This window comes from Cucumis melo, chromosome 1 (assembly GCF_025177605.1).
Source record: "Cucumis melo cultivar AY chromosome 1, USDA_Cmelo_AY_1.0, whole genome shotgun sequence".
Lineage (NCBI taxonomy): Eukaryota > Viridiplantae > Streptophyta > Magnoliopsida > Cucurbitales > Cucurbitaceae > Cucumis > Cucumis melo.
In genome coordinates, this window is record NC_066857.1 from 29,142,365 (window position 1) to 29,170,127 (window position 27,763).

Here is a 27,763-nt window from a genome sequence, read left to right on the forward strand (position 1 = left end):
GATATCGATGCGTCAAGGATTTGGCCCTCTATTAATTCCAACTCGAGCTTCTTAAACATCTCCTCAATATCTTCATCATCCGAAATTGAGGCAGATGGAATTGAATCTATGATACCCAGAGTCGTGTTCAATCAGAATGAACAACTTTTAAGTTTTAAGAGATCGTTTAAAGATGAGAAACTAGGAAAAAAAAAGCACATGTACCGTAGCATTTGCATCTTGCTTTTGTATATCAATGCTTGTTTCTAGTTCCTGCAAACTATGCTGGAGTTGATCCCAATTAACCTCGTGTTCTTTCATTACTCGAGCACCAATTTGAATAGCCTCAAAAACCTGCCAATAGAATATGACATTAAGTATTAGTAAATCTTAGACTAAAAACCAAAACAAGTTGTATTAGTGGCTCAAAATTTGTATTTGTTTTTTAATGGTTTCAAGCTAAGAGTTTTTCGATTCTGTCATTTTTAGATAGGCAAAGGTACGAGAAAAACACATTCCACTTATCAAAGAAGATAGTTGAAGATGGTAACCTATTGTTTTTGTCGATTCGGCATCTGTAATAGCATTAAGGACTTCCTCCACTCTGTTGAAGAGAGATGCAACTTTTTCCCGACTTTTTGTGGTGATCTTCAACTCTCTTGCATGTTTCAATGCAATTTTTTTTGTTTCCAGACTTCAAAGAAACTATTGTGGATTGTTTCGACTTGCAACGAAAATTTAGTTTAATCTTGTAAAGATAATGAGCTATTTAGAAAGTTAGACTTTACGAGCTTGTCGAAAGATGAGTTCTATGTTATATATATTTATAGTCATTACACCCATCCTAGTCTCAAATATCGAAAAGTTCCATTATGCCTTCTTTTTAACAACCGGAAGTTGATGTGCGATACATTTCAAGGGAACATTTTTAGTCAATGATGAAACCGAACACTTTTGATATAAAAGCTCAAGTGTTTCACCCTCCTCTTATCGTGAACTACTCAGAGACTTCTTATCAAGTTAATGATGGGATTCAATATGTATGTAACCATTACTCAAAGGATTTAGTACAATTTATAGAGAGAGTGTTGAGAGCCATAAATAGTTACACATCATAGTGTTGGTCAATCATATCAAGTTGTTGTTGAAGCTTTTCTGTTGTCCAAACTAAGTGTAAAATATCATAATCAAGAGTTGTGATTCTAGGAACTATCGCTGAAAGAGAGACCTTTACACCCTAGTTATTACAAGGAGGGAAAAGAGGAATGAAAAAGAGCTCAAAAAAACTAAAAAAATTGATAGAAATTTAAGATCGGTAGCATGTAAGGATCCTATTGTGGTACATTACTTACATCCTTTAGTATTCATCGAAGTTTAACTTATTTATTTCTTATCTTACAACCAGTTTTCTAGTAAAGTCAAGTCCTCAGGCAAGTTGGATAGCCTTACTAAAAAATCAGAGCAGCTTAAATTTTTATCTTTATAAATTATAAAAACAATCCAAGAATGTGCTTCTATGAAGAATGCAACATGGAAAATGACATAATTAATGACATACCTCTAGAAGTTCCGTTTTTCCCTTACAGAGAAATTTTTCTTTACCACACTCAATCAAGTAGCTCAAGATAATAGTTGCTTCATCAAGTCCTCCACATATGTTTTGGAACTTCACCATTGCAATAATATAAGACGAGGTCCAATTACTAAGAGATAAACACTTGATAACTTCAACTACTTTATCCTTGGCATGAAAATATTTCATATTAAACTTATATGACTAAGAACCAAAGTGATAAAAAAAATTAAGACAAATTTTAAAGTAAATTCCAAAGCAAAATTTAACAATTTAAGTTTGGAAAAGGTAGAGAGCCTGAAAAAGATTTTAAAAAGAAAAGGAGAGAAGAATTAAAGCATATACCGGTAATACACAGGCAAGAACTATATAATCATCACGAAACAACCTGTTGGGTTCTTCTTAGATGTACCCATCAAATTGCTTAGTTTTTTAAACATGTAAGAGAGTTGGCCACTCCTTGGATCCAACATGTCACTATGTCTTATGATATCACCTCCAGTATCCAATAGATGTTGAATGAAATGGTGAACTATTATCAAACAGAATAATAACTAAGTGCAATAAATTAAAAATAGAAAATAATCATCTTAGTTGAAAGAAATACCAGAACATGATCAAGGCACAATGGAGTCAACCCTCCTCGAGTAAACCATTGATCCTTTATTTCAGAAGGTTTTATAATAAGGAAGTTGAATTGACGGACAACTGTGAGTATCAAACCTCTCCAAAATAAGTACATGGGTTCTCAATCAGATTTCTACCCACTAAATGCCTTAAACTAAGCTATAGCCACCACTTCATCATCCCAATCTGTGACTTTAATTTTCCCTCATGAACTCTCTTACGCGAGAGCCCTTTGATTCCTTTTCCATTTTGTTACCACTGTTCATGCCAAAGAATAGCGCCACGACTGCAACCTAGCCAAATCGAACTGTGTAAACCATGAGTTAGCAAAAATATGTATGATAATTCTGGATACTTCCTTTACATGTTTTCAAGTAATTTCATATTGTAGGTTAGTACAAAAAGATCATGACCTTCCTATTAGTCCGTTAAGCATCCAACAACTTCTAAACACTTAAATAAGATGCTTTACACGTCATACCCACCCAAAGATAATTTCATCAACTAATAGTTTCATTGTGCACAACAAAGATAATTCTGAGAGAGCATTAAGAACTGTACAGAGAAAAAAGTCCTTGCATTGAGAAAAGTTCTCCGCTACTTGATGCCAATAGTTGATAACCAACAGAAAAGGCATCTAGAGACTGGAAGATTTAAATCAAAGAAATTCCTACATAAAGAAAGAGAGACAGGGAGAAAGAGAAATAAAGACAAAATCAGTACACTCTGGAACTATGAAACACGTAACCTAGTTTCCCCACGGAAAAGGGAGATCACTGACCCATCTCAGAGTGTTCAACTTCAACAAGTATATAAATCTTTTAACACATTCTTGGAACCCAATGACATAGATACGACCAATAGAATGGATCCTGATTACACAAGGTCACTAAACTTTTTAAATATATTCATTATTTTAGCCCTCTCTCTTTGGCTTAGATATTTGCAAATTTGGTCATTATATATGTTATCTGATATGTAGACGAAATTATATTAAATAGTAAGGAAGTAATAGTAATTGAGTGCATACATAGAATCAGATAACAAAAAACCGCCAGGAAATGGACTGGACAAAATCAACATTCATCTTTCATCAATTAGAAACGAGATAGGACAACTAAAGAAACTAAACATAGTTTGTAAGTAGAGTAGATGATAAGTAGAATTACCTAATCTTCTTCAACTAGGGGAACTATAATCTTCTTATTCTCATAAAAATTTGCATGGAATGAAGCGCATAGGATATGGAATACTAGAAAATGGAAATGAACTCAAAGCATAAATAGATATTGGTTTGAGAGAAATAATGGGTTGATTACAAATATAGCATTGACAAAAAGGAAAACGAAATGAATCGAGAAAACTTCTTCTTCGACACAGACACAAATGAAAAAAGGAATTTTATCTACCTTTAACCAAGTGGAAATAGAAATAGAAATGATGAAATGAAATTGCAGTGAAATAAATGAGGACCTTCATAATCAATCACAATAAATGGCGTAAAAAATGATGACTATATTTGGAGAAGCTTGAGAACTCAAAAGTTTGAACATACCAAAATGGGTATTTCTAAATGACAAACATGTTCCTTACGGATGAATTATTATCTTCGGCTACATTTTCGACGAAGTCCAAACTCAATTTTAAGGTCCACGGCCCCAAACCATGTAAATATGATGGAGACATACTTATAAATATAACAATTAGATTCAAAATAATTAAATGTACAATAATATTTTGTAACGCCCCAAATTTCGAAGTAAATTTTAACATTTTTATGATAATTTTTGGGGATTTAAAATTTAGGGTATTAAATTTTATTTGGTTTAGAAGAGAAAAGAAAAAAGAAAATGAAGGGTATAAATTTTAATAATATAATATGATATAATATAATAATAATAATATAATATATTATAAAATATATTCTATTATATATATATTATTTATTTTTTAAACCCTAAAAACCCTTCGTCACCCGCGCGCAGCCCCCTCACGACGCCTCTCTTTCACTTTCGTCCTCTCCCGAACTATCGCCGTCGTCTCCATCTCGTCTTCTCCAAGCCGCGCGTCGCCAGCTCTTCATCCCGTCTTCCTTCTCCACCGGCGGATCTCGTCCATCTCTCCTCTTCCTTTCCGTTCAACGTCGACCAGCAATCACGCATCTCCCGTTCACCTGCGGTCGAGGGCTTCGGTCGAAAGTGACCGTCGAGTCCTCGCCAAACCAGACCTGAACTCCCCTTATCGTTCCTCCGCACGACGTCGGGTCTGAACTGCCACCACACTCCAATCTTCTCCTTCTTCGTTCTTGCGCCGCTACCCCTGTCTTCTCCCCATGTGTTTGCCCACGTCCAGTCGCCGTCGTCGCACTAAATCCCTTTCTCCTTCGTTCGACCATCCGTCGCATTGAAGCAGAGTCGCGCGCTGCCGACGCTGTCTTCTTCCATGGGTTTCGTCGGTTTCGATCATCGTTCACGAATCCAAGCTGAGCTGAATCGAGCCAAGGTGAGTCGAGCCGTGAACAGCACCACGAGCCGAGCCAAACCAAGTCGAGCCGCGAGCCAAATCAAACCAAGCTGAGCCAAGCCACCTCCCAAGCCAAACCGATTTTCCAAGCCAATCTCCCTGTTCAACGAACTACTTAAGCCATTTCCTTCCGCGCTGAGTCCCGGTGAGTTTTGGTAAGGACAATGTAAGAAATTCCTAATGTTTTCTATAGTCAATGCGAGTTTAAATATCGGATTAGAATGTTGGACTTATTGGTTGGGTTAACTTTTGATTCCTTGAAGGTGTTAGAGAGGTGAAGCTCGAGTTCTGGGATTTTACGGCAAGTGTAATTGGAGCCAACTCTCCTCTACTTGGGTAAGTCGGTAGATGTTGCTTTGGAGCGTTTTTAAATGTGGATTTTGGTAGAGTCGTCATCTAAACCCTTATGTTTGTGTTTCGGTGGATTCGTTTGAACATTGAATTGAACAGGAATTTTAGCTACATTTCAGGTAAGGGATTTCTTACTATTGGACCCCAGACCGAGACTAGAAACGTAGTAACCCATATGAAGGTTATACAATAGCAATTTTACTTAATTGACTGATGCACGTATGCCTAGAAAACATCACTAGTATGCATAATTGGTGACATGATTGTTAGTTGTAGCTTATATATGTATATATATGTGCTTGGGTTGTTCTGCTGATGGAGTACAAATGCCCGAACGTTCTGTGTAAATTAGTTATGTTGATAGGTCGTGCTGTTAACTGAAATAGTGATGTCGAGGGATTATGGAAATCTTAATGCTATGTATAGTTGAGGTATGTTGTTGGGTTACTTATTATCGAGTTATGTCGTTGATGGACTAAGAATTCGGGAACCTCAGGTGTAGATTGTGTATCGCTGTTGGACTGTGTTATAGACTGAATACGACCGTTATGCATAACATAGATTACCTGTAGTTGTGCTAGGGTTTGAACTGAGACGAAGTTATCGTTAGGTGATTTTTACAAAGTGATGATTTGATTAGTTGGCTGGGTTTAGGTAATGTCACGATGACGTGTGAATTGGATGTAAGTATAGCGATTGCGGAGACTGTTGATTAAACCTAAACTGTCTGATTGGCTAAGCTTATTAACTGAACCGTTAGTTTGTACGTCATTGTGATGTGACTGTCGTAGACGGTTTAATATGGACTGAGGGGTAACGGTTAGCTTTATCTATGGGGTAGTGTACCTTGCAGGCACGGTGTCCTTCAGGATTCCTCGACTGATATGTGTATCCTTCGGGATCACTAGACTGATATGTGCATTCTTCGGGATCACTAGACTGATATGTGCATCCTTCGGGATCACTAGACTGATATGTGCATCCTTCAGGATCATTAGACTGATATGTGTATCCTTCAGGATCACTAGACTGATAAGTGTATCCGACGGGATCACTAGACTGATTGATGTGTGCGTTCTACGAAACCACTAAACTATTTATGTAGGGTACCTCTTAATAGGAAGCTAACCGTTATTACCCTAACAAGCCCAGTAGTGAGTCTCTTATTGGGTATATTTTTATACTCACCCTTTTCTCTTTAACATTTCAGGTAAGGGTAACGCGAGGGGGCAGACCGGCGAGAGGCAAGAAGGATGTGTGAAGGTCATATAGACGCGTCTGGTTTTCTTTATGCTTCCGCTGATGTATTTGTTACTTCCTATTTCTTTTGATTATCAAATGGAATCATGGTTAGAACCTCTGTTTTACCGTTTTATTTTGATGACTTTGCGAACTATGTTTTGGAACTTTTGGGAAGGTGATTTAAAATAGAGTCTGAAACTGTTTTTGTGATATTTTGAATGTTTCTAATGAATCATAACGTGTCTTTTATGAATTTGTGTGTTCTATTGTCGAGTCTTAGCAGTAAGTAGTGACCTCAGCTTATTCCGGAAAGTTGGGTCGTTACATATTTTAAAAAAAGAATTGCAAATATAGTAAAATCTATTGATGATAGAGTGATATATCAATATTTGCAACATGGTTTATTAGTGATAGACTTCTATTATTGATATTATTGATAGAATTTTACAGATTTTGTTATAATTGTATTTCTTTTAAAATATTGCTATATAATTTAATTATTACTCGTAAAATTGTTACTCATTATCCTTTTATTAAAACCTAAGGTCTTATTTGTTCATTAGGGTATTAGGGTTTAGGGTTGGAAGAACTAAATGCAGAAGTTTGGAAGCTTTAAAGTCATAAAAGTCGAAGTTCACAAACTTTGAACTTTGAATTTCCAAAGCTCTTAAGATCCAAATGTTACGAGGCTCTAAATATCTAAAAGAACACAAATCCAAAGCTTTGGAAGCTTTTATTTATTAAAGTGTAATTCTTTCGAATATCTGAAGACCTAAGTTTCAAAAATATTAGTTTTTGCTCTCCTAAGATCTAAAGACTAAAGATTAGAAGTCTTCCAAAAGATCATTATACTCTTCAAACTCTTGAGAACAAGTTGGAAAGACCTCGGGATCGATCAACATCGACAATAAGTTGCAAGACCCTTAAGATAAATCAATATTCAAGAGTAAGTTGCAAGACTAATCAATATTAAGAATAGGTGACAAGGGCCTCAAGATGATTCAATGTTTGAGAGTAAACTGCAAGCTCTCAAGACAAACTTTACTTTTTCAAAGAAAGAATCAAAGAATTAAATATTGGATATTATACCCATTATTCTTAAACTAAAACAAATACAAAGTTCAAGTTCAACTAATTAAATTTATCTACAAATCTCATCCACAATTATTATTAAAAGAAATTGTCTAAATTTCATTAAAAAAATTGTTTTTATAGTGATCCATTTTGTTCGAAATTAATATGCAACACAAGTAGGTTTAAATCTTGGTCGTGATTAAATCATGCATCTTTATATTATGTTTGTCGAACTTTGAGAATATACTAATACTCTCATTGTTATTTTGAATAAACGAGTCATAAAAGCAATTATACTTAAAACTAAAAACATACGTCGAGAAATATAGTTATCATAATATTGGAATTGCAAATTTATTAATTGTAACCTCTATTTTTTTCGAAAATTCAAAAACTATATATTGAGTGAAGGTAATATCAAACACTTTATTACTTTTAACTCTAAGGACATGGAGAAGGGTTATAAATGGGAGGGTTGGGTTATGGTAACCCTTTCCCAAACGAGGGTTGAGTTCCTTTACTATTGAATTAGAAAATTGTACCCAACCTATGTTAGGAACTCAACCCTCGTTTGGGGGAAAGGTTACCATAACCCCATTTTTACCCCCTAATCAATTTTTTTTCCCATTTATAATTCCTATATTTTTTAGTTTTCTTAATTTTAACTTTTTTTTTAATTTTAAAAACACGTGTTTTTAAGTTATAAATTTAATACAATTACATTATTAAAATTTTAATTTTTTTTCCTCTACTCTTAAATTAATTTATTGTAAATACACAATTAAATTTTTAATTTAATTACCTTCATCAATTCTAGGTTCGAATTCATATCAATATCTTTATGAAATTAAAATTTTGATATAAATTTCAACCTCATTGTATTTATGAAATTGATATCAAAATTTTAATTTCAAAAATATATTGATATGAATTCGAACATAAAGTTGATCGAAGGTAACCAAATTTTGATATCAATCTTAACCTTATTGTTTTCTATACTTCGTATTTTCAATTATTATGTGTATTTGTTTACATGTTTACGGGTTTTATGTTACATTCATAAAAACCAATTTATTGAAACGTAACGTATACTTAAAAAATATTGAAAATGAACGTCATAATTAAATAATTAAGACAACTTATTTTATGAAAACTGGGACGATTTAGTAAATTAAATATACGAATTTGTGTATTGGATTTAGGATATGAATTAAAAATAAAAAGTTATCCGTACATAAATACTTAAAAAATATTGAAAATGAACGTTGTATTTAAAAAAATTAAGATAAATTGTTTTACGAAAACTAAAACGATTTGTTAAATTAAATATACGAAATTTATGTATAAAATTCATAATATGAATTAAAAAATACATGAATAAATAAATTTTATAATACAGTCTATACCTAACTCTTTTTTGAAAGACATATTATCATAACATTGTTATAACTCTACTATGTAAACGTAGGTTTATCATAAGTCCAAATCTCATAACCCAAACCACGATAGTTAAGCAGACTCACTCTTCATAGGAGAGTCTTGGTAAAGCTTGCCATATGAAACAGAGCTCGCAACTCATTTCGCCACTTCCGCCATGAATTTTGAATGAGAGCTTAAACGGGAAAACTATGGCGTCTCGGTTCTCATATTTCCAGCTGCACAGACGCCTCTATACAACAACCACCGATCAATGGAGTATCAAGCAAGTTCGCAATTCCAACTTCCATAGCTGCTTGGGGGACCTGAAGAACCACATCTCCGATTCCGACTTCATCGCACTTTCTCTTCAGAGAACGGGTTCTTCTTCTTTCCCTTGGCACCGCCCTCAGCCCTTCGACACTCTCGATACCGCTTATTGCAAGGCCAAGTACGCCGCCGAGAAGTTTCAGATTCTTCAGTTTTCTCTCTGTCCTTTCTCTGTTAGGGATTCCAAGCTAATCGCCCATCCGTAAGTTCCCCCAGGCCGCCGCGTATCTTCATGTTTGGATGTTTGGAGTTTTGTACTCTTGGGCAGGATTTGGGAATTGGGTGTTTCTTTATTTTGATTGATGAATATTTCTCCGCACTTGCAATGAATTTGGTTTCTTTCACTGGAATTTAAAGTAGGGACGAGGAGTATATTCTGTAGTATTCATAGATGAGTATGATTTATAATGGAAAGTTTGATGCTTTCTGGCTGATATTTTATTATGGCTTTTGCTCGTGGTCTGTCCGTTCATCATCATTTTAAACTCTAAATAGGAAGTCTCTTCTATTATTTGGTGATTGATACAAATTTGATTGATGAAAATGTGTTTCATTGAATGGTGTAGGTACAACTTTCATTTGTTCCCCAGAGATGAACTGAACATTGGGATGCCATCTTACAGTTTTTCATGTCAAGTTTCACATCTAACATCCATAGCTCGTGAAGGTTTTGACTTTGGTGCTTGGGTATATGATGGTAAGCCTAATTGTGGACAATTTACTTCTGTTTCACCCTCACTAATAGAGGAGAAATTCTAAAACCCAGATTTCCAATCCCTAAACCACCTTCCTTTCAAGGTTTCAGCAAGAGCAGAGGTTGAATTTGAGAGGCATTCTTTAGAAAGAAAACAGTCTCTTTGACCCTTGAAATTCTGTTCCCATTATCAAGCTCAAGAGAAGAACTTCGGTTCTTAAGTCTCCTGAAATGAAAATAAGATGTCTCACGATTACGTTCACTAATTCACTCTGTCTTGGACTATATTTTGTTCATCTCTTCTGTTCGAATAAGAATCTCAGGATCCCCCTTCAATCTGATTAACTCTTCCCATGCTACACTCAAAATCCTCACAGACTCCAAGTCATGTAAAATGTTTATCTTATTAGTTATCTTCTATTTTTTAGTGAAAGAACTTTTGAAGACCCTCAGGTTCCAGCCTCTAGACTTGAACTTTAGGGACTCCAATCTTATTGTAAACCCAAGTACCTCCCATCTACCAACCATATCAGCTGACCATTAGTCGAGCTTGGAAGACTTGAAAGAAGGATGCTTTATTCACACACTCCAAATATGAAACGACAAGGTCCCTGTCTTGTATCTGAGAACTTACCAAACGACCTGTTGTTGGTCAGATTCAACTATGGGACTCCAATGGCTTGATATCCTCCAAGAATTTTTTTTCTGCCCTTTAAGAGCAAAAACGTATCTACCTGGCAAGAAATGGGATTAATACACAGATTGGATAAAGTAATCTGACAGCATGAGGGGAGGATAAAATAAAATATACTCTTCAAGATACTTTTGGTAAGATTGCATCGGTCTAGATGATTGACTTCTCAAGACTTCTTTAGATAAAACTCTCATCACCAAAATTTCCAACCACAGACCAGCTAGATTCACTATTACAAATGCTGAAGGTGCCACTCAAGTCTTCGTACAAATCATCTTGTTTTGAGATTCATATGGCTCTTGTAGCAGTAGTACATTTGAACGCCAATCTTCCAAATTTTAGTTGGATCTACTTGTTTCGAGTAGTTTTTATCGACCTAAATATTATTTATCGCTTTCTTGATGCTTTATCTCTTGATTTTTGGGGAAAATTAAACCTTTGTTTTATCTTTATACTGAATTATGAAGTATCATCTATATTGCACTTGGACTTCTAATGGTCCTTTTCCTTTTTTTTTTTTTTTTTTGGTTCCAGGCATATCATATTTATCCAGAGCTCAAGAGTCTATAGCAAAAGCTCAAATGGGCTGTCAAACTCTAACACCTAATACTGACGCTGTGAAATCTTCTTCTGAACCGTCAGTTTTTGATACCATTTTTGTTCAACGGGTTAAATCACGTGTAAAGAACTGGAAAGATGCATATGATTCAAGCTCAAAAACAAATGGTAATTTACAACTTAGTATTGCTTTCTAAAACAATTTCATCATGTTCTTTTCTTTCCATTTTGCTCTCGCATTTTTTAAACTATGTAGGTTAAAGAACACTTTCGGTTCTTGAACGTTTTTATTAAAGTAACAATTTTGCCTCTAAACTCTAGCTTGTAATGAATCTGATGATTTAATTTCTATACTTTCTAACTTGTTAAATTAAATGAGATTTATTGACCATGCATATCAATAAATTGATTAGGACCAAATGTGTTTTTAAACTACAAAGAAAAGAGATTTTGATGAGATTTTCATAGTAGGGATTAAATTGTTACAAGTTTGAAAGTAAAAGGATTGAATTGTTACATAGAAAAATTCAATGACTAAATTATTGCAAATTTAAAAGAACGATGGGTGAAATTGTTACAAAATTAAAGTTCAAACAAAATTGTTACTCGTATGGAGGTTGAAGGACTAAAGTGTTTTTTAACCTCTTTTATTTCTTTGTTTCCTGAAATAGTAAAGGTAATGTTTCCATAATATAGACGCATTGCTAAGTACGTTGAAAAAGCTCATAGTCGGTATTGAGCAGTATGGATCAAGACCATCTATTGTTATAGATGTTTATAGCGAACGGCAAACTCTACTTGCATTAGAGGTAACTTAACCTTTTCAAAATATGAGTGGTTCAACATGTGTATTGCTTGTTTTTAACTATGCTAAATTATTATGGACATTCTACATCTCCAGAGATATCCCCTTCCAGAGAAAAACCGTTATCTATAATTATGAATTATAGATCTCTGATCTCTCTATTTTCAATGTTATTATTTTTAGTAACTCTACATTTATGTTACACATTGTTTAAATAAAATAGCTTATCATGCATGTTATACACAATTTAAGGTAAAATTAATGATTTAATACGTGGACGTTTATGGTTGTCTATTTAATGACTTGACTTGAATAGTTTCCATTGCATTCCTGAAATTTAATTTATGTAATTTTTGCTCTTAATACTGGTACCATATAAATATTGGCTGATTTGATATGATATGATTGACGACAATTGAAAAAAGTGGATAGTTGGTCATGATCCAAATTAAGTGACACTTGCAATATGGCATTTTCGAAGCATTTTTTTTCTGTAGAACGTGCTGCCATTTTTGTCAAGCTGTTGCCCTCCTATCTTTTGTTTGCTATGTCATGCTTACTGAACCATGTTTATACAAAAGAACTACATGAAATTATTGTTCAAAGTTAATTACAACTCTAGTTAGAGTTTAGGGAGTAAATCTCTATAAGTTTATAACTGAGTTTAAAGGTCTCAATTGATGTAATATTACTATTGATTATGTTCCAGGACTTGTTTTTTTTAAAAAAATTTTGAAAGGGAAACAAGTCTCTTTTATTAATGATAATAATAATGAGACAAAAGCTCAAAGTACAAGAGAGTTATATGATGAGCAAAATATCCTAAGGGTGGCATCTCGATTATGTTCTACTGACTTGTTTTGGTCAGTTAATTAGTTATTGGGATTAAATCAATTTATACCCCCACATGTGCAAGATAAATCAAGTAAAACCAACCTTAAAATGTTTAAAATAAACTCAAATAACATTATTCTAGAAATTGTCACATAATAGAATTGATAGAATAGCATGTAAATGTGAAGGACAATTACTGTGAATTTTATTGAATAAATCATAATAATTCGGAATACATAAAGATGTTTTACGTAGGGAAATATATAGACCTCAAAGAAACCACTAAATGAAAATTCATGAATGGAAAAGATATAGACCTTAAAGAAGGTAGTGTGAGTAAAAACTCATGACTCTGAACTTACTAAATATGACACTAATAACAAAACGATGAACCAAGCAAAAACTATAATATCATTTCTGAAATGACCATCCCTTGCTAATGAAAGTTTTGTTTCTTATCAGGTAAAACCAAATCTAAAATGACTAAATTTAAGAGTGAATATATGCATTCCAATTTATTCTTAGTATTATCCTTTTTATTATGTAATGATGTCTTTCACTATGTTGCTTTTTCTGCAGAGGGACTATATCCGTAGACTTATATTGTTTCTTTATTTTATGTAGCTGTTGAAGGAATTTTCTGATGACGTGGTTCCTGTAGTAATTTCAGCGAAGAGTGGAGGAACTCAAGCAATTCGTGCCATTTTGACAAGCTCAAAAGAAGACAAGATTCTGCTTGAGGTACCAGTATATTCACTGGATTTCCACATTCTAAGTTCCTGAACTATTTTCTCATAAAAAAAAACAAAAAAAAGATCCCTAAACTATTAATTCTTTAACTACCACTTTGTAGAAGTTTATATACTTCAGTTGATTCTTTCATCATTTTCAACTGGCCTATGCATCTGGATAATTAAGAATATGCATGCCATAATATTATATTTTTTTAAAGAAAATAAAATAAGATGAAGAAGTGGTACATGATGGAAATAAGGTTTGAACTTCCAAAAATTGAGAGCATTAGACTGATGGGTTAACCGAGTAATGCCAAATTTTAAATGGATTTGCTAGAATGTGCCATCCAGCTTTGTAGAACGTGTAAATTATTTTGTGTTCCCGTGCAGAAGGAGCTTCAAAATCTTGAAGACGAAGAAAACAAGAAATTTCGTGGTTTTCGAGAGGTGATAGAGATGATTTCTGCTTCACAGAAGCCTATTGTCTCCTACAGTTCTCTTCATGGTGTTTATCTCATATATTCTTTATTTTTGGTTGATCTCTCTGCTATATTTTCTTTTGTTCTCTAATGCTTTTGTTTTGGATGCAGATTTTACATTTATTCATTCTAAATTCCTTGCTCCCCTGCCTACTAGCATAGATGAGTTTGCTTCTTCCTTGCATTTGGTTTTCCCACGAGTGCTTGAGGTAAAGCATTTGATGAGCAAGATTGGTGGCCTCAGTAAGCCGATGAGTATAGCCGCAGCTCTTTCTTACTTGAAAAAACATTATTATGCACCTACTTACTTGGATATCCCAATTGAAGGTTTGTCACCTCATCGTCCCTTCCTGATGCTATGAAAAACACTTTTTCATTGTGTTTGTGAGAGAGAGACATGACCTAAAACTCACTTTAAATACGTGCTAATGATGCTGATGATGACGTAGATGTGGGTCCATTGGCTTTCCCGGTGCTAAGCTAAGTGATTGAAGGACTCAATCAAGCACCAAAGACATTTAATCTCTGCACTTTGAGGTTTATGTCTATTTAGACTAAGTTTTGAAAAGTGTATAATAGGTTCTTAAGCTTTCAATTTAGTTTGTAATAGATCTTTGAACTTTCAATCTTATGACCAAGAAGTCTTACGAAATTTGAAATTTTAAACAACCAATCGATCTATTAGATAATTTTAATTCTATGTCTAATAGAACCCTAAAATTTCAAAGGTTAATTGAACAAAAATGATATCAAACTATCAAAGGTTAGAAACTAAATCCCTTATCTTGAAAGTCCAGGGAGACGACTGAATTTGCGATTTAGCCTATATTTTTTATGTTTACATTCATTTCTTCACAGTACACATTATAAGCCATTTGTTAGGCCTTGGTTTTTCTCTCTCTTTTTAAATTGTCTTTTGTCTTACCGATCAGTGAAAAGAAGGCCTATCCTTGTTTTATCTTTTTTGTTTTACCGTAATTTAATATACACAATCTTTTCTTAATACATCCATTTTTAATGAATTATTTGTGTTTTTCATGTATCGAGTATCCATCTAAATCTCACTATTTTATTTTTCATTAGGCTCCACTGATCATCACCAAGGTCCCTAAAGTAGAAATCTTTCGTTTCTGCTAACCTTGTAGTTTTCTATTGCAGCTCCAGGAAATGATCACAAGCCTCAGGGGCATAATGCTATACGGTTATGCCATTTGTTTGCCAAAGTCTGCTCTCTACTTAAAATTGATCTCAGTGGTGTCCAATCCAACAACAACGAATGTTTGGCCTCGATGCTCGAAAAGTGTTCAAATGTTTCTTCTTCATTCTCCCCTTACCACCACGAACCCAAGGATGAGGACGTTAAGATCTGGGCACGGGATGTTAGAAAAGCAAGTTGTAGGCATTTGGTTTTCTTGTGGGGATTTAGAGAAGGGATGACTGCTCCGTTGCTAAAAGCTTCACTTGAAGGATCCCATGAAGTTTTCTGTGAAGAGTTTTATGTTCGATTTGTGGACAAGAAATGTGCCATCATCGTTTTCTCACAGCCAGGCCTATCCGAGACCTTCCTTGATGCAATAAATAGTGACTGCATTGTTGGATCTTTAAGAGAGATGGTATCAGAAGGGCTAAGAGCAACAGGTTATGAAACTTACAAGAGAATGTGTAGGTTTGATTTATGGGAAGCAGATTTAGCTGAGTCTTTAGAGAGAGCCATTTTTGAAGCCGACCCCGAAACCGCTCAGTTAGACATCAATTACTCTAATGATACCGTCATTAGTTTGGATGATCTTTGAAAGACATGATTGATTGATATTTGGCATCCATGATAAAACTTTTTAAGTTTTGGTTCATTCCTTACAGCAAGCCTTAAAACTTTATGACGATGGAATATTTTTCTTTCCATTGTTTTGTACATACTGTTGGCCATTTTAGGGCTCTTGCTTGTTGTTTTAAACAGTTTAGATCACCAAATTCATGAATTAGGTGAGAGATGATTTCCATTTGGTAATTCTGCACCTACACTAGTATTTGATAATGGTATCCATTTTAAAAGCTCCTGAATGTTTTCCTCATTTATCTTCTAAAGAAAATGGCAACCCATTTAGTTTTTTTTCTTAATTAAATCCATTTCATTATCACTTGAATTTATCAAACACAACTTTTTTTAATCTTTTTTCTGAATTCTTAAATTTGACTTTTTAAATTTTAAGGTCACATTCACTTTTATTTTCTATTTGAATTTGAATTAATCTCTACCACATTAAACATTAGTAAGTTTTGCATTCTATTCGACCTAGTTTTATATCATTCAATTTTGTTTGGGCTTGAGATCAATCAGTTCTGCAGTCTATGATGCCCACTCTTAACACAAATCATCATTTACCAATAGCCTAAATAATTGTACATCTTTTATTTTGTTCATCAAATTTCTCTCTCCCGTGTAGTTTTTCTTCTTTTTGCTCATTCTTTTCATTCTGGGTCTTGACCTTGTCCGATGCTTTATTGCTTTGGAAGCATTTGACCCTCTTTTGCATGAGTAGCACCTTGTTCCATTTCCAAACTTACAAAATTAAAAATTAAGATGGCCTTTAATACTCTTTCAGAGCATTACAAATCTACCTAAAGTTTAGAATTCAATTAGACATTCAGTTCAAATATATATCAAGCATACCAATTAATTTTTTTAAAACAATTGAAATTTTGTGGGAGACCAACAAAGACTTTATCAAACATTTGATGAGTGAGCATTTTTGAATTGTCATTTGTTTCATATAACAGAAGTTGAATATATAAAAAACAAACAAAATGTGTTTCGTTTTGAATACAAATGGAAGAAATATTCAGAACCTACATGAGATTCACAGGTGAAAACTAAATAGATTATGAAAAGGAAAAAATAAATGTAAGCCAACCCAGTGCCAATAATGACCATTAAACAAGAAAGATCATCCCGGCGAGTTAGTCGGAAGAATCGATTTCATTTCGCAAACGAAGAAATTGCCACAAAACATTGAGTTGATTAATATCAGTTCTGGGACAGAGTGCGTTTGCTTCATTCACAAAAAAAAAAAAAAAAAAAAAAAAAAAAAAAAACCAGAAGAGGAAGTGGAAAAATCGAAAATGTACCAGCAATAAGAAGGGCCTGAGAATCCAAAAGCAAGAATCTCAGACGAGTGATGCTGGAGAATTCGATATCGCAAGGTTTTGAGTAAAATTTTGGCTGGATCGAGGAACCCGATTCCAGTCAAGAAGCTGAACTTGCTTTTCAATTTGGATTTTTCCACTGCGAAATCTTCCATGAGTTGAGATTTAATAAGATGAAAGTAGAAAAAATATATCTTGACTGAGTAAAAAAAAATGTAAGAAATTTTGGAAATGAAAGGGGAGGCTGAAGGAAGTATTGAGTGATGAGGTTGCGACGAATTTGTTATATATATATATAGAGAGAGAGAGAGATGAATGAGGGTGAATTAGGGTTTTGCGTCGATACAGACATAGAATCGATCTATTGGGGGTATTATAGTAATTTTAGTTTCTTATTCTAACGTTTTTGGTAACGGAGTGAATTATATTGACGGAAGGGAACAACTTCTATTGTAAAGTTTGTGTTTACTCTGTGTTCGATATGATGATTATGGTTGGTGTTGTCAAATACTCAAATCAAATCCTCCTCAACACGTACAAATCCCCCCTCCCTTTGGTTTAATCTCAGTCTTTCAAATTTTTAAAACATATTTTGATTTTTTTTCCAAACTAATACCAATTCCATTACTTCTTGTCTTGTCTTCCATCAATTGTTTTTGGTTTTTGGGCAATTTGCAAAAATCATTCGATTATACCTTTCAACTTTTAGGTTTTAAAATTTAAAACTAACCCCTCGAGTTTATTTAATTTTTTAAATATTGGACTCTCAAACTTATATTTGTATACATTATAATGACTAATATAAGTTTTGTGATTTGATTTTCATCCTTTATAGGTTTAATTATTGTAGGTTAATTCTCTTTTTCCTCCCAATTGTAATAAACGCTATAAATAGGAGTCTCCTCCTCTTGTATAAAGTACATTAATCATTCTAATAAAAGATGAAAGATCTACATTCTTAGTTCTTAAAGGATTTCTCCTTAAAGTTTCTTAGGCTACATCACTAATTCTACCGCTTATAGACGTTTAGATGTTCGATCCATACTCTTAAAATTTTAGATGCTTAAAGATTTTATGATTTGTCTTTTATTTTATTTTTTCTCAATAAGAGCAAAAAGAAAAAACTCTATTATTTGGAAATCTTTGGATTCTTTTCGATGTGAAATTACGAAAGTGATTCTATGTTTTTTCAAATAGCAAAATTGATCCTAGGTTGAAGTAATTTAGTCTATTTTTGATAGATTGTGAATTTTTTTTTTGTTATATATATATAAATATTTTGATTCATTTTGTCATACTCGAGAACAATCTTAAAAAATAATACTCAACCTCTAAAATTAACTTGAGATTGTGAAACTTAAGCTTTGTAATAAAAAGCTTCGCACAATAAAAGTACAAAATCTAACTCTAACCCTTCGTAGAATAAATTCTCTTACTCCCAATATGAACAATGTTGTACCTTTCTTGTGAAGGCATGATCTTCAAATTCTCCTACCTTCACATTTGCGTTTGCCAAGTCATTAAAATTTAATTTTGTGTATAGTTCTTTTTATTTTCTTTGTAATCATCAACATTTTTCAAATTTTCGAATGTATTCGACACGGAATTGAAAGTTAAAGAACCGAATAAAAGTTCAAAAAATTTAACATGTATCTTTTAAAGTTTAGAAACCTTAATACTCCTTGTTGTTTTTATTTGAGGTAACAAGACATAAGCTAAACTTAAGTTTAAATACTGTTATTTCCATACCTTTTGATATTGTTTCATCCTATTGTTTGGATATGTTTATTTTAGTTTTTATATCTTTTAAGTTTTCAAAAAGTTCATTTGAATCTTTAAACTTTTAAAAATAGATCATTTTGGTTTTTTTTTTTTTTTTTTTTTTTCTTTTCATTTTTTTAAAAAACAGAGCTATCACATACTTTTGTATAGTTCAAGAACCAAATTGAGGCACAATTAAAATATAGGACTATAACCAAAAAATATATGGACTAAAATGAAAAAGAAATGAAAAGTATTGTAACCAAACTAGTAAATAAACTCTAAATTTAGATACCTATTAATAAAATAAAAATAAGTGAATTATGTATACTTCATTGAATCAAAGAGATGTTTATAAATATAACTGCTTAACATTGATTGATAGCAATAAAACTGCGTACCAAAATGTAGACCGATAAGAGTTAATAAAGAAGGAGGAGACATTTTTTAAAAGAAGTTGTTATATAATAAAATAAATTATTGGTTAACCAGATTCCCTTTTATCCAAACATCACACATCCATCCTCAAAATCCAAAAGGAAGAACAACGAAAGAAAGTGATGAAGAACTGATGAATTACACCCAATCAAATTGAACCAAAAAAATAAAATAAAATAATAAATAAATAAAGAATCTTAAGTGAAATCAACAAATTCTACAATCGAAAAATCACTCGAACACAGAGCATAGAGCAATGTGCAAAAGGAAAGAAAACGAGGACAGAGAAGGAAAGGATTAGATTCATTGCTGAAAATAGAAGAAAAGAATAATCCGCTATAAACATCTCTAAATTGATTCAATCATTTAGAAAGAAACGAAAGAAAAATCATAAGATCAGAGATCCGAAAGGCGAACTCACATCTTTTTGTTGTTGGTTTGGCGATCGGCATTTTCACAAACACCTAAACGTGTGCTGCTGCTGTTCATAAAAATCAATGGCGATGAATCGATATAAACAAAAAATTGTTGGTGGAGAAGAAAGTTGGATCAAAGGAGTTGTAGTGATTGTTCATGATTCTGGGAAATCGGGACCTGCTAAATCGGTTTCTCTTCAGTTTTATAGTGCGACGGAACTCGATCATAGTGAGCCTTCCTTCTTCCATCTTTCACATTTTTTTCCCTTCATTTACGTACTTTTTCTAATAGTTCAACGCAAGCACATCATCATTTAACATTAAGTCTTCTGATGGATGACATTTATGTTATTTCAAAGACAATTTGTGCCAAAATGTTAGTTTTCATTGATTTTGGAATTCAAATCATTTGACACTGTCGCAACTAAATTTGATCTGTTTTCTTTCTTTTCAAAAGTATTTTCACTATCAAATGCTTAAGTTAATATCATCTTCGATCATTTTCAATAAATTTTAAACTTAAATTTTCATTTTCATTTGGTTTTTGGTGGAACAGATAGCGGAAAAGGAAAATTAAGCAAAAAGGGGAAATTAGAAGAATGGAAAAGGAAGAAGAAGAGTGATGGAAGAACAATAATCGGAAGCTATAAAATCAAATTAAAGGTTGAAAAAGGGTTTGGAATTCCAGGGGCTTTCTTGATAACAAATCAATATAACCATAAATTCTTCCTTAGGGAAGCATTCTTCCAAACTCCAAACCATTCCCAAATAATACATTTTGATTGCAACTCATGGGTTTATCCAATCAACCTTACCAACGACTCTCATTATCTTTTCTTCTCAAACACTGTAAGTTTTTCTTTCATCTATTTTAAAATTATTTATTTATTTTTTTTTTCTTTTTATAATTAAAGACGTTACTAGAAAATTGCCAAAAATAGCACTTGAAGTTTTCCCTCTTTCATAAATACTAATAGCACCCTTTTGGTCAATTGTTTTAATGAGTCATCGTGATGCATCTCCACCACACGATCAATACCAAGACCAAAACAAAAACTTGTCAACTCTTTTCAATGGCGCATCCAAACAAACTTTCTTTTTGTCTTTCATAGTGGAATCCCAACTAGGACAAAAAACGAGACTGATTAGGAGAGAATCATAGTTAAATTGAGGATTCTGCATTGTGAATATTATATACATTAGATTTTGGAAAAATACGAAAGCTTTTAGAAAAACGTACAAAACAATAGTAATTCATCTTTGCCGAAAGCCCAAAGAAACCAATGGTTTTTGTCATTAAAAGAAGGCAGACTTTTTATTTTCATCCTGATATCGATCTCGGCCGAGATGCACCAAGACCAACCCATTGAAACAATTTGGCAAAATTGGACCTATTTGTAAACGACGAGAAACTTCGAAGAGCTATTTCTGACAATTACTTGGATGCTACTTTTTATTTTTATTTATTTATATATTTGTGTTGTATGTGTGTGTGTGTGTGTGTGTGGGGTTAGAGTTACATTCCAAGCAAAACACCAAGTCCACTCATGGAGCTAAGAAAAATGGAGTTGGCAAAGCTAAGAGGAGATGGTAGAAGAGAAACAATGGAGGAACGGGAAAGGATTTATGAGTATGATTATTACAATAATGATTGTATTGGAAACTCTCAAGAACAATCTACACCTATTATTGGTGGATCCTCCTCTCTTCCTTATCCTCGTCGATTAAGAACTCTTCATCCTTCTAATCTTGGTAAATACATTTCTCGTTCTTCTTCTTCTTTTTCTAATTATACTCACAAATTAGAAATGGTTTTAACAACGTATCGATTGATTAGAGAGAAATAAAATGTTCTAAAAAATGTCATTTTAAATTTATATTCTTTTACAGAAATTTGTTTAAAATAAAATTCAAAAGTGTTTCCAAAACAATTTAGAAAGGTTGTCAAACACTCCAATGTTTTAAAAAAGTCCAAAAAGTTAAATCAAACACATCTTAAATCCAATAATGAGTTTTAAAAGGGTGATTTTAGATGAGACATTTTTTGTTCGAGAGCCAATCGATAGAAGCTTGAATTCCTAAGTTTCTCTTTTATTTGTTAACTTCCTTTGAAAATGATTTAGGTTAAAATCACTTTTATCATATTTGAAATCAACTTAAATCGTGTATTTAATCACTCAAAATCAGTTTAGTGTTCGGTTTTATATTTTTAAACACAATTTCCAAATTATTAAAATTAATTTATAAAGGACTAAAAGCATTTTTGGAGTGATTTTAACAATTTCATATCATTTTCGAAAAGCAACTTGAAATGTTTTTCAATTTTCAAATAACTTTTAGCATTATGAAGAAGAAAGAATTACTAAGAACAGAAGTCCTACAAATATATAACATAAAATTTAACTCTTTTTTTTTTGTGGATCCCACAACACAAAAAGGGAAAAAAAAACTACCCTGACTCTCAACTCAAACGCTCTTTATTAATCAATTGAAAACACTTTCATTTGACTAAACACACTTTTCGCCATGCTTTCAAAAATCACACAAGACGTATCACAAAATGGCGTTGAGTAAATAAGTAGTACACTTGTCATCCTCGATCTCAACAAAATATCCCAAACTTGATTTAAAAGTGACATTTCTTTTTGTTTCTCCCCAATGTTAAAGATAGTTCAAGTGAGAAAATGGATATAGAGAAATACATACCTGCTGATGAAAGAATGAGCCACAACAAAGTGAAAGAATTGGCTTCGAATTCAGTGGAAGCTGCACTTCAATTCCTCATTCCAACGATAAAAGCCCTAAACTATCAACCTAACACCACTGATCATTTCAAGTCTTTTGTTGAATTACATTGTTTCTTTTGGGCCCAAAAACCATCCAATTTGGCTAAAGCAGACATATGGACCAAACTTGAAGTCCAAAAATTTCTCCCACAAAAGCTTTTTCAACAAATTCTTTCTCAAAAACATCCATTCTTGTATCCACTTCCTCAGTTTCTTACAGGTAATTTCTTCTTGTTCTTTGCTTTTTTTTTTATTATTATTATTATTATTATTAGTTTTTTCATTTCTAAATTAAAATTAGGGTTTGTTTCCTGTCATTCTAATTGTTTCTAAAATATAAAAAAGAATTATTTTTTGAAATATTACCAAATGCTAAACATTTGAAACGCAAACACTATTGAATATAGAAAAAAAAAAGGTTTAAGGTTTAGGATTTAAAAATATTAGCATGGTTTTCCTAAATAATAAAGTAAGAAATTTTGAGAGAAAATAAGTTTAATTTTCAAAAACTAAAAATATAAAACCATATCATATCAAATAAGAGAAAACAAAATCACTACATTTTTGTTTTCCAATTTCTCTAGTTTATTGGGCTTTCTTTTGTTTAACTTCCAATGATGTGAAGGTAAAAATTTAAAAGTTAGCATAAACTTTTATGGAAGCTTTTAAATATATCATCAATGTATATGAATTATTAGTATAAATAGTACTCTTCCTTTAAACTATTTTTAAATATAGAAAAACGAACCAAAACACTTACAAAATATAACAAAATATCATAGTTTATTTACGATGGATAATGATAGACTACAATTTACATTATGATTGACGCATATCGTAGTCAACCATAAGTAAATTGTGATATTTTGTTATATTTGTGAATATTATCAAAAGTTTTGTTATTTAAAATAACTTCTTTTTACCTACAGAAAATGAACATGCCTGGATGGATGATGATGAATTTGCTCGACAAATGCTTGCAGGAACCAATCCTGTGCGAATCACATGCTTACACGTATGTAAGCCACCTGTGTTTTGACTAATAATAAAAATAATGAGGAGAAGGTTAACTCATAAATTTAGTTCTTAGGACATCTAAAATGTTTCTAAATTTTAAAAAATGAATACAAAATTTATGAACTTTTAATTTATAACAAAGTTGTGTAAGACAAAACGCAATTCCATACCAAATAGGCATGTGCATCCTTCAAAATATGCAATGATATACAGACAAAAAGTTAGAAAGTTAAAATGACCTATAAAACACTTCTAAACTTTAGAATTATTTTATACACAGAATTTAAAGTCAAGAGACCAATTTAACATTTTACTGTTCATAGACTTATAAACCCAAAGACATGCTTGTAATTTAACAAATATTGAACTTTTTGAAAATTGGTTTAGATCAAAGTAAAAATTTGTTCAACAGATTCTAAAACTTTAACAATAAAAAAAAAAAAAAAAAACATAATTCAAAATCTAGGAATAGGACATGATAAATCATCTTTTAAGTCTAGAAACTAAGTGAAAAGTACTCCCTGTCTTTCTTCTATTTTATTTTTTGAAACTTTCAAAAGTTGGAATAAAATTGACCTATGTATTTATTATGATTCAAAGTTTATACTTCATTTTAGAAAGATTTTAACTCTAAGAAAAATTGAGAATTTTGAAGGGAAAGAAATGTTGTGACTATTTTTAATTGGACAGAATTTTCCACCAGAAAGCAAAACCAAAGTGGTTAGTACAATAAAAGCATCAGATATTGAACACAGCCTAGATGGTCTTACCCTTCAGCAGGTAAAACATATCATCTCCCTTTATTTTACTCCGCTCCTCTTTCATCATCAACAAAATCAAACAAGGTTTAAATTGCTTGCAAATGTGTTATTGGAAGAGTACGGTGTCAAGTTATAATAAATAAATAGACAAAATAAAGATAAAAGAAGACATAAACTATCTTAATTAGGGTTGATAATTCTTAAATCACCAATTGACCCAAAAACTTAAACTAGTGGTTAAAGGTAAATTTAATGCTATATCATTCAATTGTAGGCTAGAAAAATGAAGAATGTACCACAAGTGGAAATCAACTTTAATTGAGAAAAGGTAATAACATTTTAAAGGCTTGAACATAAGACTTTTATGGACTACTCACTATTTGTAAAGTCCAATTAAGAATATTCAAAATTAAAGAGAAGTTAATGGTATATTTTAGAGTGATTTTGAAAGAGTTCAAAATCATCTTCATAGGATTTAAATCACCTCGAAACATATATTTAATTGCTCACACTCTTATTAAATGCAGTTACCATATCATGAAAATTGGTTTTGAAGGATTATAAACATGTTGAAGAGTAATTTTGAAAATAACAAAATTGATTTTAACGATTTTAGAATCACCTCCAAACAAGCCCTAAATTTCAGCAAATATCAAACTAGGTCTACATTAGAGTCTATTACCTATATTAATATCAAACTAGTTCCACATTCTAGAAAAATGGCATTCCAAGCATTAAAATCATCTTCTAAAAGAAACAATCATGTTGTGAATGTTGAAACTTTTTTAGTGTTTTGAAATGATATAGGCAATAGTGGAGAGAAGAATATTCACGTTGGATCATCATGACTATCTAATGCCACTTCTGAATAGAATAAACAGTGGCGATGTATTTGCCTATGCATCTCGAACCCTACTATTCTTAAGGTCTGATTCTACACTAAAGCCTTTAGCAATTGAACTTTCTTTACCCTACTCTGAAGCTGAAGGAGAAGAGATAAGTTGGGTTTACCTGCCAGCAGCTGAAGGCTTGGAGGCTGCCCTGTGGCAGCTTGCCAAAGCACATGTTGCTGCCAACGACTCCGTCTACCATCAACTCATCAGCCATTGGTGAGACACATCACCTATTTTCATATATTAAAGAGTTCAGTATCAATATATCAAGGCAGTTTCTTTTCCTTCTTTGGGTTGCAAAAGTATCTTGCTAGTTTAACTTTTTAGTGCTTCGATTTTTTCTCTTTCCATGTTGCATGTTTGATTTAGGTTAAACTATCATCTTAGTCCATTTGCTTGCTTGGCTTCAGATAGTCTTTAACAGTTATAACAAGTAGTTCTTAAACTTTGAGGTTTGTGTATAATAAGCCTATAAAGTTTCAATTTTGTACTAATACATCCCTAAACTAAATATTTAAGTCCTTGAACAGTTAATTCTGTATAATAGAACATTGATATGTTTAATATTCTTAAAATTTAATTGGTTTGATGGATATAAATTTGAATTTTATGTATAATAGAACATTAAACTTCAAACTTTGCGTCTAGTAAATTCATATATTTTTAGAAGAAAAAAAACCACAAAGGTTGAGGACCTGTTGTAATCTAGAGATCTATTGGACAAAAAATTGAAGGTTTAAAGTTACATAAGGCACCTCATAAAGTTAAAGAACCTATTAGACACAAAATTGAAAACTTAAAAGACCTATTAGACACTTTTAAAAGCTTAGAAATTAAAAAGTTTTGGCTAGGTATCTTAAACCATCATTGTTACAGGAGATTAATAATTCTGTTATGTGACTAGTCTAAATAGTGATTATGATAAGCTAACATTCAACCAAGTATAAAAGGTTAAATTGATAAATTATATTAATATTTGAGTTCTGTCAAATCAAAAGGAAAAACAAAATTGGGTGAATTTTCAGGTGAATAGGGAACTTTGAGGTTTTAATCTACTTAAGGCATCTGGGAAAACTTAGCCCTTCAAAATCAACCTGATTTTCTCTATTTTTAACCCAAATCTCTGGTCCAACCGAACCTAGAGTGTCCGACTCATTATCTTTCTTTACAACATATGAAGAAAATATGTCATCTAAGAAAATTGTAACCACTAACTACCGAGGTATTAGAGACTAGAATCGTAATTTTCCCTTTTAACTTGACGAAAATCGGTCTTTCTTTGGATATTTAATTTTTGTTAAAGACAATAAATTGATTTGTGATATTTGTTGATGTATCCAGTTATACCTACACAATTTATGTTGTGAAGGTAAAATGGCATGACATGTTAAGTTGTGTAAATGTTTAGGTTACATACCCATGCAGTTGTTGAGCCCTTCATCATTGCCACTCGCAGACAGTTGAGTGTTATGCATCCAATCTACAGATTGCTGAATCCTCATTTCAAAGACACCATACACATCAACTCACTATTTAGGACCTTCCTGTTGAAACCTGATGGAATCTTTGAGAAGATATTGTTTTCTGGTAAGTTCTCCATGGAACTATCTTCTGAGCTCTACAAAGAGTGGCGGTTCGATGAGCATGGCCTCCCAGCAGACCTGCTGAAAAGGTAACAACAATAACATAGCTTTTCCCTTCATGATAAAAGACCTGTGTCAACATTGCTCTGGTTTCTTAGAAATATGGCTGTAAGAGATCCAGATCCGGGAAACCCGACCGGAGTTCGCCTCATCTTCCCTGACTATCCATATGCAGAAGACGGCCTTGAGATATGGACCGCAATCAAGACATGGGTGAAGAGTTTTTGTTCAATCTTTTATAAAGATGATGACTCTGTACATTCTGATGAAGAACTCCAGGCTTGGTGGTCTGAGATCCGAAATGTTGGTCATGGCGACAAGCCCCACGAATCAGGGTGGTATGAAATGGCCACACTATCCAACTTGGTAGAGGCCTTAACAACTCTCATATGGACAGCAACTGGACTCCATGCTGCTGTGAATTCAGGGCAATATGCATACGCCAGCTACCCTCTTAATCGTCCCACACTCTGTCACAAGTTCATTCCCAGTGAAGGAACAGTTGAATATGCTGAATTCTTGAGTGATCCAGATAAATATTATCTCGAAACGATACCTGGAAAGTTCGAAACTGCACTTGCCGTTGCATTGACAGAGGTCCTTTCACATCACACAATGGATGAACTGTACCTGGGAAGGTCATCATACAACTGGACAGATAATGCAAAGGCTCGACATAGCTTCAGTGAGTTCAGTAAAGAACTTAAAAATATAGAGAATAGAATAGAAGAAAGAAATCGAGATCCCAACCGCAAGAACAGAAGCGGACCTGCCAAGATACCGTACAAACTTTTGTTGCCTGATACATCAAATTTTAGTCCAAAAGGAGGGATCCGAGGTAAAGGGATTCCAAACAGCATATCTATATGATGCAGTCTCATGAAATTACTTTAATATTACTTTCAATCAGAAATATGAGCAAGACCATTCATTAGTCATTCACCTTTTCTAAATATGAGAACGAGAAGTCTGCTACCTAATTACTCTATGT

The 27,763-nt window shown here is 32.7% G+C and overlaps 2 protein-coding genes and 1 long non-coding RNA gene across 3 annotated transcripts; 2 read left to right on the forward strand and 1 right to left on the reverse strand.

Moving 5' to 3' along the window:
* The first annotated feature begins 8,844 nt into the window (after positions 1-8,844).
* On the forward strand, positions 8,845-15,921 carry LOC103492866 (poly(A)-specific ribonuclease PARN-like). The gene is made up of 8 exons (XM_051090632.1): positions 8,845-9,317; positions 9,682-9,812; positions 11,038-11,229; positions 11,758-11,870; positions 13,325-13,441; positions 13,825-13,939; positions 14,025-14,240; positions 15,072-15,921. Exons 1-8 carry the CDS (start codon positions 8,998-9,000, stop codon positions 15,704-15,706), a joined length of 1,839 nt encoding a protein of 612 aa, XP_050946589.1. The 5' UTR covers positions 8,845-8,997; the 3' UTR covers positions 15,707-15,921.
* Positions 15,644-17,379, reverse strand: LOC107991172 (uncharacterized). The gene is made up of 2 exons (XR_001763082.2): positions 17,040-17,379; positions 15,644-16,473 (listed from the first exon to the last, which is right to left on the reverse strand). It is a non-coding gene; the product is annotated as an uncharacterized LOC107991172 (long non-coding RNA).
* Positions 17,380-19,518: 2,139 nt separating this feature from the next.
* LOC103492581 (linoleate 9S-lipoxygenase-like) lies at positions 19,519-27,710 on the forward strand. The gene is made up of 9 exons (XM_008452998.3): positions 19,519-19,901; positions 20,229-20,521; positions 21,187-21,424; positions 22,340-22,678; positions 23,388-23,473; positions 24,166-24,255; positions 25,044-25,345; positions 26,538-26,801; positions 26,871-27,710. Exons 1-9 carry the CDS (start codon positions 19,754-19,756, stop codon positions 27,640-27,642), a joined length of 2,532 nt encoding a protein of 843 aa, XP_008451220.1. The 5' UTR covers positions 19,519-19,753; the 3' UTR covers positions 27,643-27,710.
* The last annotated feature ends 53 nt before the right edge of the window (positions 27,711-27,763 follow it).